We start from the raw sequence: 20,043 nt of genomic DNA, 5'->3' as shown, positions 1-20,043 counted from the left end.
TACCACCGCGAGTTCTGATTGGCTTCTGCTTTTCTGCTTTTTTGCCACGGTGTGAATTCTTCTTTAGGAAGTATTCTCCAAGTACTTTCACCTTATACCGTGCTCAGTTCGGTGACTGTAACTATTACGGGAGACATGCACATGTGTTTAACGACTTTAATTGAAGCGCACTTAATCAACCGAGAGGATGGTCGGAGAAGATCTTTTCCGCTATAATCCTGAACGCGCGCGCGCGCGCGCACGAGGAAGAGAGAGAGATAGAGAAAGAGGGTGCTCGTCGAGAGCCTCTCTCGCGACGCATGTAGGTCAATCTGCACGTGTCGGCTCTGTGGTTCGAGAGGTCACTGCTTGCGGGTGGAAGTGACGTGTAATAGTGACCGATTTATCGGCTTTTAATCTCTCATCATCGGTGCGAAATCGGCCGTGTGCTCGGTGTTGTCGTTGTGTTGTTGTTGGTCTCGTCGTTGTGTTGTCCGGAGCTGTCGCGACGTGATTCGTCGTTTGTAGCGCGTGTCGCGAGCGTATTGTTTCGACATCTCGCGTGCGAATAGACAGAATAGACAAGAACGCGAAGGAGAAATTTGGTTTCTATTGAGAGGAAAGAAGAAGAAATCGGCCCAACACGAAAGAGATCCGTTAAGGATGCTCTTATCTAAAAAATCATGAAAAATTCTTGAGAAAATTGAAGATTAATTTATGTTGCATCTAAAAGTGATCACAAACAACTTCATTAAGAGTCAAAAGTTATTTCACTTTAAAGTACAAGCCTAACGAACATGATGACGTGAAATGACGTATTAATGACGCACCAATGACGTCTCTAACGTCAATAATACGTCCTTTCGACGTCATTCTACTGCTGTTGGAAGTATTTTAAACCGTGCTAATATAGGAATACATGATGCTGCTCTATCTTTAGTGAAGGGAAAGATAATTGAAAAATAATGACACACACATACACACATACAAATCGCAATTTTGCATACGTATACTTTAAATATTCAAAATGGTGGCAAAGTTATTGTTCAGAGAGAGAGAGAGAGATAAAAGTTTAAAGGACAAAAGTAATAAATAAAATAAAGTGGATAAATTATAAAGAAGTGATGTTAAAATAAGGATTTGTTGTTGTTCAATTATATCGTACACATATATATCATATGTTTTTATACAGAAAAGAGAAATGTTTATGTATATCCAATTTTCAATGACTGATATGAGTAATATAATATATTCTTAATCCCAGGTTGCATTGAAAAAAACAAAAAGAAATTGGACACGTCGAGCGGAAGAAATAACTTTTTTTTCGCATTTATTTCCGTTTCACCGTATTTTAACGCGACTGCGGTTATTGCGCAATAAATTCTGAATTATTGCTCCGTAGTGTCGCGCGCCTCCAAGTGGCCTACCATACACACATACACAGAGAGAGAGAGAGAGAGAGAGAGAGAGAGAAAGTGAGAGAGAGGAAGAGAGAGCAACAATTTATAGATTCGGTAATCCGTACAAATCCTGTGCGCGCGCGGACTGCACGCGCGTTTACATATTTACGTCTCTAGGAATACACAAATCCATTAATGCTCGATCGCTGTTCCATTGGACGTTAAATATCGATCGGCATATGCGCGGCGGCAGATTAGGTTGCAGGAATAATTATATCGTGAATGTACTTACCGGTCCCGAGTATTGAGCGCTAGGAATAGTCGTTTCGGGCGGCGCGAATGCCGGGGTGCCGGCGCCCCCTGACAATAATTCACCGGGCGCCCTTAATTCCGCGCTGACGCCCAAATCGGCGATTTTAATGCGGCCGTCGTTGTCCACCAGCAGATTGCTCGGCTTTATGTCGCGGTGCACTATCCTCTGGTAATGTACTGCGCAAACAACGCAACGTGAGCCGCGCATAGACCCATTTCGTAGACAGCGCTATTTTTTACCCGGAATTCAATGTCCGCGAGAGACGTGAATTTTATACGGAGAAAAAAGTTTGATTGAATTAACGCGACAGTGAACCAACCATATGCGTTCTGGTTGAGAGAGACAGAATTTCTGGCTCTTGCAAGCGAATTTGATTGAATTAATGTGATAATGAACGAACCAAATGCGTTCTGGTTGAAAGAGATAGGATTTCTGGTTCTTAAAACCGAATTTGATTGAATTAATGTGACAATGAATGAACCAAATGCGTTCTGATTGAGACAAAGTTTCTGGTTCCCTTAGAAGTAAATTTGAGTAATAAGAACCATATATGCACAGAAATTCTGTGTCCTCCAATCAAAACGCGTTGGTTTATTCATTAAAATCAAGCTTTATGTTAATACAACCAAATATTTTTCTCCGTGCATGATCTATGGAATGGACCTCGATGGATGTGTACTTTGTAATACGAAATATATTAACACGATGATGTACGTGACGTCTCTTCTACCATTGATCCGTGATGAGCGACGTGATCCGTAATACGTGCCAAATACATTACGCAAATCCGTCTGTCGAGGGGGTTAGCTTACTGTTATTAGCGCGTAAGTGATAAACACGATTAACTATGCACGCGAAATGCGATCCACATTCCAGCCGCGATATACGACTCAATGAGGATATACTGGAAACTTTCATTCCTTTTTCAATCGCGGAAACTTGTTTGCGAACGGCGAGTCTCGGAGGAAAATAAGAATTACTATTGAGTTTGCGAGAACGCGGTTTAACGCGATAAAACAACTATTCTATAGAAGCTAATCTAAAAACAACGCGACTTTACGGTTAATAATCACCAATATGACGAATATTGAGAATCCTCGAATGAGTTTCTAAAAGTGAAAGAAAATTTTGAGGATAAGAGACTCGTGAAACTCTGAGAAAAGTTTGCGAGAGAAAAACACACTGAGAGAAAAACTTGGCTGACTTAAGTTGTGGTCACTTTCGACAGCTATTATCTTCCTTTTTTTCTAAGAAGAATCTTGTAGTAGCGATAGGACAGTTGTGGTTGTTAATAATGTAGTCTGGTCTTTGGAAGTGAAGTTCTTAGCCAAAATTACACTAAGAAGAAATACTCGGAAATTTAATTGTGAGATATAAAGTTTATTTCTGCGAATAAACTTTGCATCCCGCGAATAAATTATTAAATATTTCTCTCGCAGTGTAACAAGAAGAAATTAACTCAGTAGTAGCTATTACAAAAGTGGTTTTCTCGACTACAATTATTTCACTGCGCAAACACTTCTTTTTCTCACCGCGGAATAACGTAGGAATAATAACTTACGGTACTCCACACCCATGACGACATCGCGGAAATTCCGCCTGGCGGTTTTCTCGTGCAGAGGCTCGTCGGTGGGTATCTGCAGGATCTCGCCCCGCTGGAGCTCGAAGACCAAGTAGAGATGGTCCTCCTCCGAGTCGTCGAGCACCTCGATCAGCTTTACGACGTTGGGGTGATCGACCTTCTTAAGCAGGGCGATCTCCTTGTAGACCCTCGCCAAGGGATCGGTCTTCTTGCCGGGCACTATCCTACCGAATATTCCCGCCTTCTTCATCAGTCTCTTCTTGCTCAAGATCTTCATGGCGTAATGGGTGCTGTCCTCCTCGTTGTAGACCAGTTTCACCAGACCATAGGTGCCCTGGATGCAAGCGCGAAGTGACGCGTGAGCGGACGCGGCTGAGAGTAATCGACGTCCCGTGCTTTGATCGCGGACGACTGAATTTTTCCCACCCTGCGTGCAATTCCCGATTGCTTATGATTCGACTTAACCTTTAATCCTTTCGCGGGCCGCCGGCGTACGAACGCCTTGTCTGATATTTTTCACACGGCTCGCCCCGACTATTGAATTTTTTACAACTGACGTTCTCTTAATTCAACGAAAACTGATATATAATATTGATTTCATGCCGACGCTAAATGACGTGCAACAAGAGTTATTGTCGTGTGTTTATTATTGCTATTAATATTGGGTCCGTGAGATCCGAACGAATATTCGATCGCTCATCAATTTTTATGACAGGTCCGGGAAAATGTCAAAATAGTGGAAATCTGTGTTCGCAGATTTGGATTTTATTGCGCTACTATCTTATAGCCGAGGCTTTCCTTATCCCATCTGTTTCAGATTATTACACGAGTTATCATGTTGCTCGTCAGTTGGGAGCGTCCAGCGTCACCATGCTCGGCACAAAAAACCTTGATGACGAAATTTCTATTTTTTTAAAGTGAAAAATAATTTTTGATACTATAAACAATGATAAATAGTATCGCCGAAACTCTACACTAATATCTTTACTCATTCTTTTGCAAAAGGATTCGTAAGAATCTTATTTTTTATTCCTCTTATTTATATAAACCAGAAGGCTCCCTCAAGAAATCAACTCGTGCAAATACTTCCAGACTGCAGTCGTATTTTTTAATCTGATATTGTAAAATAATTCCGGTGCACACACACGGCAACGTGCGCTATCGAGATCGTTCGGAACGCAAGCGCATTTTTTTTATGTTAATAGACTCTGCTATATATTCCGCACAGTTTTTTCACTTTTCTATTATCACACACGATTCGAGACAGGAGTCTTGCGCCACGAAGAGGCCGAGGCTCCGAAAAATCGTCCGTGGGTAATGGCATGCGGAACGCGGTCTCTTGACATTGATACGGAAAAACATTGTTAAGTGTTTCCCCCGGGGCGAAAGCGATCTGTATAGAGACAGACTGTGCTTTATCGACGGTATCGTGACTCTCTTGCCCGCACCCTTACTCGCATCCTTACTACCGCCCTCTCCGCGGCTCAGCTGCGCCATTATCAAGATCAGCTTTGTATCGTCGTAGTCGACCAGGTCGAAGGTCACCGGCGATGCTATCGGCAGACCGGGAGTATAATTTTATAGTTCATAGTGTGATCACCTTCGAGCACGTCCGGCCGGAGAGGACGTTTATTTTGCGATAAGTATTAGCGATGAAGGGGATTTCTGTGTGTATGAGAAAGATCCCACGCGCATATCTTGATTGCGCGTTTACCTTCGGACACGGCTGTGTGCGAATTCGACTTCGCGCGTGTGTGTCGCTTGAAAATTATTCCCTGCTCATTGAAACGACCGATTTCGGCGAAAACGCCATTTGATCACTTCATTCGCGACCGTTCTCATTGTTATCGCGCGAGATCTCATTATTGACCGCATTTTGCACGATTAATTTTGGCGATGAATTTTGCCTGCAGATTAAATATTTGTCATTACGCGCGTGAAACGCTAATATAATCTACTGCTCATGTAGAAATTTTGGTTCTATGTTAAATCTTGAATTCTATAACGCGATAGGAGTTAGGTTAGATTAGCAAAGTAGGTTTAATTCTAATAATTCATTCCTACTTTGACTCTGATAATGTCCGAAATTTCCCTTTTCACTTTCTTTAGTGTTAAAATAGATTGTATTATAGGCTTCAAAATATAAAAATAGGTGGTGAATGGAATAGTGAGACTGAAAGTAGAATAAAAATTTCGACTTTGGTAAGTTAAATGGAATCAAAAGAAGTTGATGTAGGTTTCAGAGTATCAAAATAAGTGTTGAATGGAACAGTAAAGTAGGATTAAAATTTCGACTCGGGATACATTCGACTCTTTTCCCGATAATTACGTTACCAAATTGTCTGTATCAACCAGACGCACGATGTTACTCAACTCATCACGGTTAACCCATTTATCTCTCGTGATATAAATTAGTTCATTGCGTAGAAATAGCTCTGCCGACGTAACACAGTGATCAGTACAGTGAGTCATCTGTGTGTAGCTTTTTGCTTTTTGCGTGTTTTATCACGACGAGAACTCTCACGTCACTTCGCTGTGTAATTACGCAGTGAGTAAAGATCGAATGCTGACGGACACGGATCGCGCCTGGTCGATACGCTGTAATACGCAATACGCTATAGTATGTTTATAAATACAACAACATCTCGCGATTTCGAACCGGTCAGACATTAAATCGGTAATAACATTCCAGTCATAATAGCTTACCTCGACGAGAAATTCAATCTCGAGTTCGAATGTAGTTTTAAGCGACGCGATAAGGGGGCAGAAATTGAATCGCGAACTTCCGTCTTTTTCTCTCACTCTCTCTCTTTCATTGTTTCTCCGTTTGTTTATCCGTCGAAGATAATATCGCGGGAAGGAAAGAGTGTAGGGATGTGAATTGACAACTTTGTTTATAAAAAAGTACTTTGTTCTCGCTAGGAAAAAGTGATCTCCGGAATTTCCTGCCGCGAAGACTTCGAGAGATCGCGCACGCGCATCCATAAACTCCCCGAAATTTTCATTGCACTTTTGACCTCAATATCTTCATTTAACACCTATACTTTTGATACTCTAAAGTCTATATTGACCTCTTTTGATTCTATTTAACTTACTAACTGCGCCGAGAGCATCTCCTGAGAACTTACAAGTACATTTTGTGTGTTTTTGCCATTTGTAAATACAAGCGTTAAGTAGATTTTTAGTTTCTGTGTGCATTAAACACACACATCATTCAGGATTCTACAGATGTTAGAAAGTTCAGGTGGAAAGCAGTGTTAGGATTTTGGGTTATGAACTCGGGTTCGCCTCGCAATTCGTTCGCTTTCCGCGAGCATCGGCTGCGGTAAACGCGCGAAGTTATCGCCATTCCATTATACCATTCGTTTCGTATTTCTTCTTGCCCGGCTCGATCGAATTTCCAATCGGTTGCGTAGGCATTTTCATTTTCCGACAAATCTCGTTTTCTCGATTTCCCGCGCTTTTATCCGCGCGGAGCGCAGCCGTTTATGCGCGAGGAAACTCCGCCGTGCCATTCTCGAAACACGCGAGTGACCTTTAACCTTCGTTTCGCAGCACGTAATATCAGCTCCGTTCTGAATTCTTAACGCCGCGCTCGTTGCATGCTCTGACTTTCGGCCGGCAGGAAGATCGAGCGCTCTTATTTAAGCTGTCACCCGAGTCTTTGATTAAGTAATTGGAAGACTAATAGACGAGAAGTCGCCGAAGGTGGAAGATAAATACCGCGTGAACCCCTCCCCCCCCCCGTGAGAGAAGCGTCGAACTCGTTAGACGAGACAACATACGGTAAACAATAGCTGGGAAAACGCGTCATCGAATTAACGCCCGAGCCGGTGGACAGCCGTGAGGAAAGAAAGGAAGGTTGAGCGATCGATTTATCATGTGAATACCGTAAGTCGGCTTCGGAACGAGAAGAACTGCGCGCGGAAAAGAATAGCTCAGTGGCTGCCAGTTAAATCTTAGCAGTCGATTCGAACTCAGCTGGGCCGCTAACCGTTTCGCTGTTATTGCAAAGAGTTGGCTATTACGGATATAAATGCATCGCGAGGTAAAATTTTATCAGCTGAAAACGCACATTAGCACACGGCTGGCCAAGAAAGTAGCAGCCACACATTCCTAAGCTCTTATCGTACACCTGTATCAACGGAGTGTAATTAGTATGATGGATTAAAAATAAATAAAACATGAAATGAAATATAGATTGAGCTTCGCCGGCAATGGCATTAGCGACTGTATTCATATGCAGTTCAGTCTTATATACATTATATACACACAGGGTACCTTCCATATTATACAAGCGTGCTAAATATCTCGAAACCTGAGCTCGGCAAATAAACATGATTCAGACGAAATTTATGCGGTTTTAAGGCGGTGGCCTTGAATTTTAACTACAGTCATTTACGATAGTTAATCGACAATATTTGCCAAGATTTTCGAAAATAAAAGAAAAAGTTTGTACAAGTGTCTTCTTGGTTATTGCAGAACGAAATAGATGGTTAACAGAATCATTGCTGGCACAAAAACATAGAGAAAGAAAAATTGTCTCTATCGTATATCTGTACAGTCGATCACAACAATTGGTTATCTGAAGAGTTGTAGCTCGAAATTCTGAAAAGTGCAACATCTTTCCCGGTCTCTTATCTTACATGAGACGAGTTTTAGGGGACAACTATTAATATAGACCTTAGAGAGTTTGATTATGTAATTTATACCTAGTTTGCACGATCTTAAATATAAGATCGGACCATGAATATCGTAGTTGTTTTTGTTTCGAAGAAACGTCTTCGCCGCCATGATTGCATCCTAGGTTCTTCTGATGATCTTTTTCTTGCGTGCATAAGAGGGCGAGGGGAGGGGGAGGGGGATTTTAATGGTTTAGAGCTTGAATTTCCGTCGCCGCGGCTGATATCGCGTTACTTGGCGCATTATAACACGATTACCGACAATGATCCATAATCGCGGGCCTGTTAATTACTTCTTAATAGGGCGCGCGCGAAACGGAGGCGCGGCGGTGAAAATTGCCGGCAAGGATGACTCGCGTTATATCGAGGTTATCGCGCGAGGAAGCTCTCACGGTGCTCTCTCGACGTCGATAATCGTATCATTGGATACGAGCCGTCCGATACGCCGCAAAATGGTTTTTGGCGTTTCCGAGGATGCAATATGTCGGTCGACCTTATCGAGTGCAGCGCGCGATTGTTAAAACACCGCGGGCGTAATTGGAAAGCCTTCGGCCGTCCGATACGTAAACTATGCGCCCGCGAAATTGGTCCAGCGCGAGATATTTCAGCCGATATTTTCCGCCCGGTCAAAGGGATTGCCTATTTGTGAAGTCTAAATTCGCCGTTTATTGCCAAGTCTGTGGGGTGTGTGGGATTGGCGCTTGCAGCCGTGATAATTGAGGTCTCGTGCCGTTATTGAATAACTGTAAAATGAGTAATATATATCGACGAATATTCCACACTTTCCGCCTTTCACTTGTGTCTCGCTCGAAATTCATATTTTTTCACGGAGAAAACGCTAAGAATATCGCTTGTCTAGATATGGTTGCTACTACAAAATATGAATGTTATTTTTCGACCATGCATACAAGATGGTATAGTAACAACAACCATGGCGAAATGAAACGAACGCAGGGAGGGCTGGTGCCTAGGCGCGGAAATACCTTCTTTTCTCTCGAATTTTTCAAGCTCAGTCTCACCTGTCCGATGTCATCCAACAGCTTGTACTGATTCAGCTTAATGTCGCCTTGCCGGTTATCGATGGACACCCTTCTGCTCTCCCTGAGAGGCCTCCTGCGATTTCTAGGCGAGCCCTGAGGACTGCCATAGGGCGAGTACGGGCAGTAAGGGTAAATGGGCCTGACAGTGACGCTGCCGGCGTCTCCGAGGTACCGGTGCGGCCCGATCTCGCCAGATGACAACGTCTTCGTGGCAGGACTCCCTGCGGCCGACGTGCCCTCGCACCTTCTGTTGCTCACGAACCCACCCGGGGCCACGGTGTTGTTGCTCGTCAGCTCGGCCTCTCGCGAACCGGCGATCTGCAGGGATATCCTGCGATCTGGTAGATGCGGCTCGCCATCATTGCGATCCTCCGATTGGGTCGCCAGCAGCTGATACACCTTGATCGACGTCTTAGTGGACGTTGACGAGGTCGACGAGGACGACGCGACGACGAGGGGCGTCCTCTCGCCTTTGGACGCTTCGACATTTCTCGGCGGAGTGCCGTCGTTGGTACACGCCACCTTCTCATCCTTCCTCTCTACGATCTCAGCCGTTGCATGCTCTACGGAGCACGGTGGATCCCTGCGGGATCCCACCGGTGACGCCTTCCGGATCTTCCCGTCATCCGGACCGACCACCGACGTGTCCAGCCTGCGATTCGTTTCGCAGGAGATACGGTGGAGCGCCTCCTTCAGACTGCTGGTGTCGAGTGACTCCTTCGGGAGGCTGTCGTGGCACGCCGAAGAAGAAACGACGCCGGAGGCAACGTCGCTTTTCACAGCGAGCGTCTGATTAGCCGCCTCCCTCGGGAGCCGGGACTGCGCTGATAAGTGGTCTGGTTACGGGCATATAAAAGGAAAAACTTAGGAAACTTCGCCGTTACCTCTATCTCCTAACGGATCTATTTAGTTTCCGCTTTGTTTCAATCTGGCTTTAACTTCGATCTCTTTCTCTCTTTCTCTCCCTCTCTTTTTCTTTCTCTCCCTCATTCTCTCTCTCTCTCTCTCTCTCTCTCTCTCTCTCTCTTTCCCTTTTCCCTTTCTCTCTCTTTTTCTCGCTTGTGGTGGCAGTTAGATGCAAAAATTTGTGCAGTTCACAGACATTATGGGGGGCGTAACGTTGACGAAATCTAGCGAAACTAGCTGCGGAGAAAACGCACGACAACTTGCCGTCGTTATTCTTCGTGAAAAAGGGGGGGCAAACGTTATCTATACATACATATACATATATACGGTGTAAGTGGTATAGTACAGCGATTTTTGCGATGGCTAAACGATTATGCGATTACGTCGCCGTCGGGGCTCACGAATTTTCTCGCTCGGGATACGTTTCTCTCTCCGGAGGAACCCTTCCATTACCCCCTCGTTCCCCCCTGTTTCTCCTCAAGGGTCGCCGTCCAATTTTGGGAATCTGCGCTCTATTACGGCACTATCAAATACAACTTCGGGACGGCAACGCCGGGTTCGCTGGATAGTGTGACGCGGTTTACTTACCGGCTCCCGCCGTCTCCGCGTCCCTACTACGAGGTGAGGTCTCTTCCCTCAGGACCTCCTTCACCTCCTCGATGTCGGGCATATCGAGGCCGGCGCTCGACACCTTCCTGTGTATCTCTGTCGTCGGCATCCTCTCCGATGTGCCGATCGACGCCTTCTCGCCAAGGCTCTCTTCCGCCCTGGGTATCCTCGTGATTAGCCTGCGCTTCTCCTTCAACGACTGGGACTGGGACTGGGACGGGGACTGGGACTGGGGCGAGTCCTGCTGCTGCTGCTGCTGCTGCGCGTCGCTCGTCGACGAGACGCTACCCTTCCTCTCCTCGTCCAAGCTACCCACACTGGTCGCGTAGCCGCTGCTCTCCCGCCGAGCCTTCCGAAAGATACCCGGTGGACGCGATCGGGCAGTCTTCTTCACGTTCGGCCCTTCGGCCTCTTCGAGGTAGAGCGCGCTGTCCTTGCGTATCTCCTGGATCTCGCCGCTGTCGGAGCTCTCCTCCGACGACACCCTCGACGGGCCTGCTCGTGCATCCGCTGACGGCTGTTTCGCGTAAGAGGGTGACTCTTCGTCGATTGCACCGCGTCTGTAAAATAGAAGAAAGGAGCACCCGCTATAAATAGAGACGCAATTAAAATCTTGAAAAACAATGTTTTGCAAAAAAGAATGATTGCATCAACTAGAAAAATACTATAATATGGCATAGCTTTTTTTCTGGCTTTAAGAATCAGTTCTGGGTCGCGCTGATCATCGTTGCCTCAAAAATGCATTTTTTTTTCGGGCAACGATTCGCAATGTTAATGTATAATGTTGCATAAATTAACATAATCAATAATTGGTTACTGAAGCTACCAATAAAAGCTACATCATATTTTACTGTTTCTTGGTTGACACAAGCATTCTCTTTTTTCGTACACAAACATCGAAAAAGGAAATCCTCCTTGTGTTTCTCGCGAGCGATCAATTGATTAATTTGTTAATGCGACGTGGATGCTGTGTGCGAGGGGATAAATGTCGCGGTTCACACAATATATCACGCGTACGACACGTAATGCGACCTGTTAAGCCTGCGCTTTTAGTTGCCGACGGAAACTGCACCGTCACCCAATTAGAGTGATGTAACCTTTTCTCCGCGCACCACGAGTGATCGGAATAACTTCCGGTGGTCGCGCGCCGCGCAACATATTTACCGGCTCTCTATGTAAAACGGATTCTTTTCTTATCAAAGCGTTACCGCTCCATTAATCCGTCATCGCACCGAGCGCACAGGCACGGTAAGTCGGCAAACAAAATGTCAGACAGCTAGTGCGCCGTGTGCGCGCGGGATTATCGCGCTCGCCGAGATATAATCGGGTACGATGTCTGACAGCATAAAATAATCACGTACCGGAAAGCGCCGTCGACACGCGACTAAACCTCTTCAAACGGCGCCGCGAATGACTTATAAATAAAGCGTTGCCGAGGCGTACGGGGTCTCGTGCGATCCGTTGCACGGACCGGCCGTTTATCGACGATAACGAGCACGTCGAAATGCCGATAAGTCACCCCCTCCTCCTCACTCTGTCGGCCGGAGTCGGGAATAGATGAATCCGGTGCTCTTGAATAATCTCTCGTCTGGGATTTGCCAAACAACGTTTCCGGATTCACGTATGCACGTGCATTCGCGTTTAGTTAACGTTCACGGGAGAAGAATCTCAGTTCGTACAATTTATTAAGGAGCAGAGAGAACAATTCGGCGACGTGAAGTGATATCTCCGCGTCACCGGAACCATTCGTCTGAATCATACACGGGAAAAATATTGTGTTGTATCAACGCGAAGCTTGGCATGAATATACGAAACCAACCACTTTGGTCGAAGGACGCAGAATCTCTGGTTCTTACGAGCCAAACTTCTAGGAAATAACTTTGAAAAATAAAATGCAAAATATATTTAATTTATATTTGCTATGAATTAAAAGAAAATAGCTTAAGTAAATCAAAAGGAATTTATTATTTCATCATGAAATAAAAATTTTGTTCATTAAAACGATAAATTTCATGTTAATATAACTAAACAGTTTTCTCCATGTATATTTACAGAATAGACTGCGCACTGCTAGAATACGGCTGATGATAAGATTAAAGGACAGAGATATGCGCTAAGTCAAATTCTTTCTTCGTCACACATTACTCTAGGAGGGAACGATGTAAAAGAAACAAAAGAGGGAATGAAACATGGTAGAAGAAAGAGAGGACGCATTAATCATGTAATCGCTCTTCTCCTTCATTGTCTTCATCAACTAGACAATTAGACAATAAAAGCATCTTACTCTCTACTGCCCTCTGATAATGCTGACTTCAACCCTCTTACAGCAATGCGCGGCCTATTCTACATATCTATGGTCTGAACATTCAGCTGTATTAAAATTTAGCTGCAACCGCTGAGAACAATTGACTGAGCCTCGAATATAGTCCCGAAAAGATCTATCTTACAATTTTCATAAAATTTAGTGAAATGGTCTCAAATACTCTCATGTGTAAAAATATCTAAATAATGAAACTTTAATCTTTTAAGTAGTGCTCGGGAAAGTTTTATGATGAAATAATAAATCTCTTTTGATTTATTTAAGCTATTTTTTTAAATTTATAGCAAATATAAATTAGATATATTTTGCATTCTATTTTTCGAAGTTATTTAAAAATATAGCAATAAAGAGAAGATAGATCTCTCTAGAGATATATATATATATATATATGTTTATAAGGAAAAAAGAGAAAATTTTCCTCGAGAGGAATCGTGCAGTTATTTTAAATCACCACTGAAAAGTTAATTATGTTAATTATGTTATCAATAATCCGATTTGAATTCTGTTATCAAGGAAAATAATTACTCGACAATGCTTATGTATTTATGACTTGTTGACATTACGCACTCTTGAGGGTGTCGAAGTATAAATGCCGAATTGAAGATGAATGTCATAATTACAGTGGAGACTTGACGCGAGGAGATGCGAGAGACGTTATCGATATCCGTCGTGTTAATCTCACTGGGCCACCGACGAATCGGGACGTTTCATCGAAATCATAACGATTGTCGTTATGGCGATTCGCGACGCGCCTAGTAAATACGAGACGTGTATTATCAATTCCATATACATTGTCGCGCGAAGCAGCCACCCCGGGGTCAATAGCTGTGCGAATGCACACGGTGATCACTTAAACATCGGAGCCGGCTGTGAGGCGGGAATGAGAGGCGTGACTCTCGTTCAATTGCGCGGAGTTGTGTACACGCTCGCAGTTGGAGATATGATTGCGCGCTACTGTGTCGTAACGGTCAAAATGTGAAAATATGAAATTTAAATATCGTGGCCCAGATTGTACCCTTCGAGACAAGACGAAGCAAATAGAGAGAAAGAGGTAGAAAAGAGAGGGTCGCCGACACGTGTAAGATGAGTCTGCATTCCTTCCGATATACAGGCAGCTTTTTTCTTGCTCGCGCATAAAAACTCGTCGCCACGAACCCGTGTCATTTCGCGACAGGCGTTGCGACACGACCGGGAATACTTTTCTGTATCACATAAAATGGTAAAACGAGAGATGGTTAGTCCCGATAGGCCTCGCGGATCGTTGAATTCGTTAACGTGCACGGAGAAGGCACTAGGGATATCACTTGGCTAAATATTGCCGTAACTAAATGTTATTATTATTTTTCGTCCATGTATACATAAAAGATTGTACATAGGGTAGACTATAGTACTTCGAAAGTGGTACTACTGGCTTTCTTTGTTACCTATCTGTACACGGAGAGAATTTTATAGTAAAAGTTACTGTAGGATTTTGTAACACATTGAGAAATAGATCGATATTCTGTAGCAATTTATCCTATCCTTTCATTTTATACGTGCTATTTATATTTAAGGATTTGAAATATGCTATTATAATATAAAACATTTTCCATGTTTGATTTTCTAGTGAAATTAACTATATTCCTTAGTAAGGTAGACTTTACTGACAGTTTATTCCCAGACTACTAAAAACATATAGTAAAATTGAAAAGAAATTATATGGAAAGCTATAATATTCTAAAAAATAAGAAAGGCTATAATAATAAAAGCTATAATATTCTCTTCGTGTATGTGTTTGAACGGAACTATTAGTACTGTATAGCGCAGTCGAATACTATGGGTCTCTCAATCATAATATTCGTTCTTTAAATCACAACAGAAAAGTGGCGATATTCTTTTGGTTGAAGCAACTGTATATGAAGATATAAGTGAATATTATATATTATAAGAACTGTGGCTATATTATAAGAAAAAAGATTGCCTTTCCTCAGCAACTTCAGAGAACCATTTTTCGATTCTCCTTATTAATTTGTTTGAAAGTGCCTGAGAATCATATCCACTTTTTTAGCGTATAAGTCGCTGACTCATGTATTAAAGTTTAATATAAACGCGAGATGCATTTGCTTCTCAGCGGGTGTGTCGCGTGACTTTTTTGTAGTTAATATTTAGCAAAGGTTGAAAGCTTTGTTTGCGTGACGATGCAACTTTCATGCAACTTCATTCGTTCACGAAAAAAAGAGGGAGGGAAAAAGGGAGAAGGAGCAAATCTACCGCGTATTTTCGCGAGCGTAAAAACTGGCTGATCAAAAAACACCGATAATGCGGCAGTCCATTTTTCATAGTACGGTAGAGTAATGGAGGGCGCGACGTGTGTTGTACTTCGCGGCACGCGAGACTCCGCTCGCGGCTGTCCGATACGATATAGAATTGAAGTGCAATTCGTCATGAAGCCGGTGCCCGGTATGCGGATCAATTGTACGTCCCGAACTAGGCCAATGAGTGCAACGGCGAGATCTACATTCGCCGCTCGAGCAAGGTCCCGTCGAGCTCGAAATGCGCCCCTTAACTAAGGATGCTACTCAAAGGCGTTTTCCGACGTAGAAAAATTTAATTTTGCGAGCCGGTATTAATAAGGTTGCGCAGTTACATATAATGAGAGAAAAATATGCATAATAAAGTAATGGAGATCTAAATAGAATTATAGAAAAATCTAAATGAAATATATAAGAGAGATCTAAACGAAAGATTACGTTCAAAGTGCGACTAAGATATTCATAGGAATTAAACGCGACTTAACAAGAGAATTCGACGAAGAGTCCAACTTTGGAATAATTTTATTTCTTGTTCTTATACTTCCGTATCCGTATTTTATTTGTATTTTAATAGGATATTAGAGTCTTTGAGTTAAATTCAGAAAGACGCCGTTGAATTCTGAAAACTCAGAGCTCCTTCTTTTACCGCGCACTTCCTGCACTTTCTTTTCTTTCCCGATGGTATTTATAGTCTTAAGAGTTATTTGCAATTTTTGAAATAATAACTAATTACAGATTTCTTTTCGCACACGATTATTTTGCTGTTTTGTATCGCAGATATTTTTCGTGCGAAATAGCGATGAATAATCAGAGATTCATAAAGTAATGATCATTTGTGAAATAATGACGGGCTATAAATGCCAGACTAATATTCTGACGCTCCGATTTGATTCTAAGCGAAGGAGACTGTGCATCGCAATACAGCTGAAGTTCGAAATCTCGAAATTATGGCAATTAGTCGTGAGATTGGATTCCACTTGGGATGCGTGTTGAAGACCTTCCGACGATTTGCCAATACGAATGCACAAGGAATAGAGTTGCGCGCATCATCGCTTACAAATACGCCGTATAAGGCGAGGCGAGTCCCGTGCAAACCCATTCCCGCATATTACCCGTGCGAACTGCGCACACAATTCAGAGAACTGCGAGACGTAATTTCAAGTGCTCCTTCAATTATAACTCTGACATTTGAATATGAAGCAGACGGACGTAATGAACAGCTGCTTTCATTATCAATGGGAAAACGTGACGTCAGGGAATAAATCGTTCGTCGACGAATAAACGATTTTTAAGATCCTCTAAAATGATTGTCCTTTACAAAATTCGTACTTTCCGTCGAGTCATTTTGAACAATTTATCCGAGTTTATGTGACACGTTAACTGCCACGTCCGATCTGGTATGTTTTTTTGGAATAAATCTTTTGGTCCTCAAGAAAACTCACTTTAAAAAGCATCTCCTATAGTAAGAGGCGAGGAGATTCATTCCAGAAAGCGATGGAAAAGATTGGGAGAAGCATATAGAAGAATAAAGGATTGTTAATTTTCTTTTCCCTACAATTTTATACAAAACATTTAACACGAGAATGCCCGGGAACGACAACTTCCTTTGATTGTCTGAAAAAGTCATTTTGATTCTTTATGATTTTTCCCTCTTTGTTCTTCATTATTCGTATTAAGAACTTGTGATCATTTTAAGAATATAAATAATTTGCAAAATACAGACAGTTGTGTTTATATTCGATGATCGAAAATCTCCAACATATCTCGTAGTCCAGAGATATAAATTATTGAAATATATTTTTAACACACCTTACGGTAGACTTCTCGAAATCCTGAAGTAATAGAAATATTCTGTGTCCAGATTCGCATTCGGCAACAAAAGTCTACAAGAAATGATCAAGCCTTAAGACAAATTTGATGTTGCTTAAGCTTAATTTACAATGTGTTCTTTGTTTCCTGCTTCTTTTTCTTTATCTCTTTCTGACTCAAACTTTAAGCTTTAAGCCAGAAAAGACAGAAAACAAGAAACAGAACGCAAAGAGCATATTGTAGATCAGGCTTTAGTGTTATTAATAACATCTATGATACTTTGTTTTAGCTGAGCTAATTTAAAGTATCTATGATACTTTTTATTGTTTCTACTAGGTATTGTTATAAATATTTAGTGTAATCATTTGTAATAAGGTAAACAAAACCGTCAGCCACAGACGTGTGCCGGGACCTCTGCGGAAACTCACTCGTCGCCCAAATATGGGTGACGCGCAACGTCAACGTGTTAAAGCCTTTCTCAACGGCCTAATCTGATTAAACATTTCGCGATAGACTCCCATAGTCGGCTCGACTCGTGCCCGCGGCGCGATTTCAACGATCATGAAAATGCGCGAGAAATGCGCGACGTCGAAAGAAAAACCGGCCGTGCTGATAGACGCTTACGCGCGCACGGAGATGCGCGTCATCCGAAGAATGTACATCGTCGCGCGAGAGGCTGCACCGTGCACATGAGTGTACTTGTTTGGCGCGCGGATCATTGCGTGTGAGAGAAAGAGAAATTCGCGATCGAGAGAGAGAGAGAGAGAGAGAGAGAGAGAGAGAGAGAGAGAGAGGAAGGAATCCCACGTCGTACACGTTGATACGACACATTAGATTCGACTCGAAGTGCACCAAGACAAAAATGTCTGATACCTGTAACTATAATCACTTGGAGAAGTGATCGTTATATATTATGAATCAAAACAACTATTTTTTTATTAAATTATGCTAGAATATTAGCGATAATAACATTATATGCATATTACTATTTTATTACAAGCAATATGGTTGCGACCAAAAATAACTATAATTTTCATTAGATCATTTTTTCTCTCGGTGTGAGTTGCAAAACAGTTCAGACATAATGAGTTGTTGGAAGTTCACCAAAATGTCAAAATGTCGTTATTTTGACACTTATTCAGTAATTATAATATTGATTATTATTATCATTAATATTATTATCGTTTATTATTTCTTAATTGCGTTATTAATTATATTATTATTATGCGTACGTCTGTCAGTAATGATTTTCGATTTCGATAATTTGGTGAGCTTCCAATTTCGTTGTTTCTAAATCGTTTTGCAAACCACTGAGAAAAATATATTTGAAAATTTATTTGTGGGATATTTCTTTGAACAAACTTTTCTCTTATCCCACAAATGGATTTCCCAGAAAATTTTCTTCTCAGTCGAATCAAATCGAAAAGTTCGGTGCGATTTTACAGTCAAACTTGACGTGATTGCATTCGATGGAAATGTGTTAATGTCTAATCAATCAATTGCCGCTGTTGTCTGTGATTCTTTACCAATATTTTCGCGGCGTTTGCATGAACCTTTACCATAGAAGGTAGAGAGCCGGTTTACCATCGAAGAGGGCGGAGAATCGAGTTGACCTTTTGATTGACGGAATAAGATCTTCGTGATAGATATGAGATCTTTATATCTCTACTCGCGCGCATGTTTATCCTTCAGGCTGGACACGTATGACGTATCTAATAAGACCGCAAAAAGCGGTTTTCGCACCTCCACGTGGGGAAATATTTCCATTTGTAATCGCGTCGAATACTTAAAGCACGGAAAGTCGTTTTTGCCTGCGTTTCGCTGATCAAGCGTGCAGCAGCCGGTCGCCACCTGTTACGATCGACGGGGGGGAATCGTTTAAATATCGCTGGAGCGTACAACGTTCCGTAGAAAAACTTAACACGAGAGAGAGAAAGAGAGAGACACAGCGGGAGAGAACGATCCGCGAATGCCAACGAATGCGATCGCGCGGGTCTCGATCGGGTCGGGAATCACGCTGCCTGCAAAAACCGGGCGCCACGTGTCCGACTCTTACGTACGTGGAGCACGTAGTAGCGTGGCATGCGCATTTATCTGCATTTTGTCTCGCCGTGTGTTTTGTATGTACGTTACGTGTGTGCACACACAGCCATACGAGCGACAAATGAGCGATACGCGTCGGTAGCCGCGACGAGAATCGAGGGAGCTCGATGAGATACATCCCAGCGGCGGTTTTTAATATGCACTGTTACATTAGCAGGAGAGGTAAAAATCCGCGAAAAAAACCCGCAAGCCCGATGGCAATTAATTGACCGTGTGACTTGCATTGGACATTATTTCTATCGACAGCTGGTTTATTTATCGATTATTCACCGTATTAATTATGCCCTCTCGCGATGGTCCTTAACCTCTCAGTAAGCAATCTCGTAGGTATAGACTTATACTATATGTAAACTGTGCCTTCTTATGAGAGGTTTGAAGACAAGATTTGAAGGACGGTTATATTCTCCTTCCACAGACGTTCCATCTTTGTCTAGCTTGACTCCTATTGGAGAAAGCTAGGACGAAGCTAAGACGAAGGGTCCGATAGGAGACAAGCTAAAGAATGATCGAATACCTGCACTAATAGGATATTCTTTTCCGTTCAGCTCTCAACTCTTTATGGAATGCTCAGTCTGTGTATGTAAGTCTATGCGTGTGTGGCCGTGAGTATCTGAGAGGTGCTAAGTAATTTCACTTTGATACGGCACAGAGTGGAGATTAGAGTGCGAAGTCTGATACAAGTATGTTTCTTGAAAATGTTGGATTTTTCTTTTGTGATTAATAAAATATTTAATAAAATTTTCGCTCTTGTTCCACAAAGATCCGCAACTAGTGGAAGATTAAAGTAATCTAGGCAAAAACTTTCCTGATTATTAAGATGTGAAAAAAAATTGATGCAAACTTTATAATTTTTAAAATTACGTTTATGAAACAAATACATTTACATTGGATTATCAATCATTAAATTTACGCCATAAATTAATGTAATTTTTTGTATTGATGCAACAAAGAGAGAAAGAGAGAGAGAGAGAGAGAGAGAGAGAGAGAGAGAGAGAGAGAGAGAGAGAGA

General features: G+C 42.4%; 1 protein-coding gene across 3 annotated transcripts in view; it reads right to left on the bottom strand.

Moving 5' to 3' along the window:
* Positions 1-20,043, bottom strand: part of LOC116849927 (calcium/calmodulin-dependent protein kinase kinase 1) — a 119,607-nt gene that overhangs the window by 19,528 nt on the left and 80,036 nt on the right. For all 3 annotated transcript variants that reach the window (XM_032827595.1, XM_032827597.1, XM_032827596.1), the window contains 4 exons: positions 10,491-11,071; positions 8,976-9,832; positions 3,254-3,608; positions 1,672-1,868 (listed from right to left, as the gene is read on the bottom strand). In XM_032827595.1, the coding sequence (XP_032683486.1) occupies positions 1,672-1,868; positions 3,254-3,608; positions 8,976-9,832; positions 10,491-11,071 (1,990 nt within the window). The remainder of the gene's footprint in view (positions 1-1,671; positions 1,869-3,253; positions 3,609-8,975; positions 9,833-10,490; positions 11,072-20,043) is intronic.

Source organism: Odontomachus brunneus, unplaced genomic scaffold (assembly GCF_010583005.1).
Source record: "Odontomachus brunneus isolate Ranch 3 - 2012 unplaced genomic scaffold, Obru_v1 Obru_scaffold_128, whole genome shotgun sequence".
Classification (NCBI taxonomy): domain Eukaryota; kingdom Metazoa; phylum Arthropoda; class Insecta; order Hymenoptera; family Formicidae; genus Odontomachus; species Odontomachus brunneus.
This window is presented reverse-complemented; position numbering and strand designations above follow the sequence as displayed.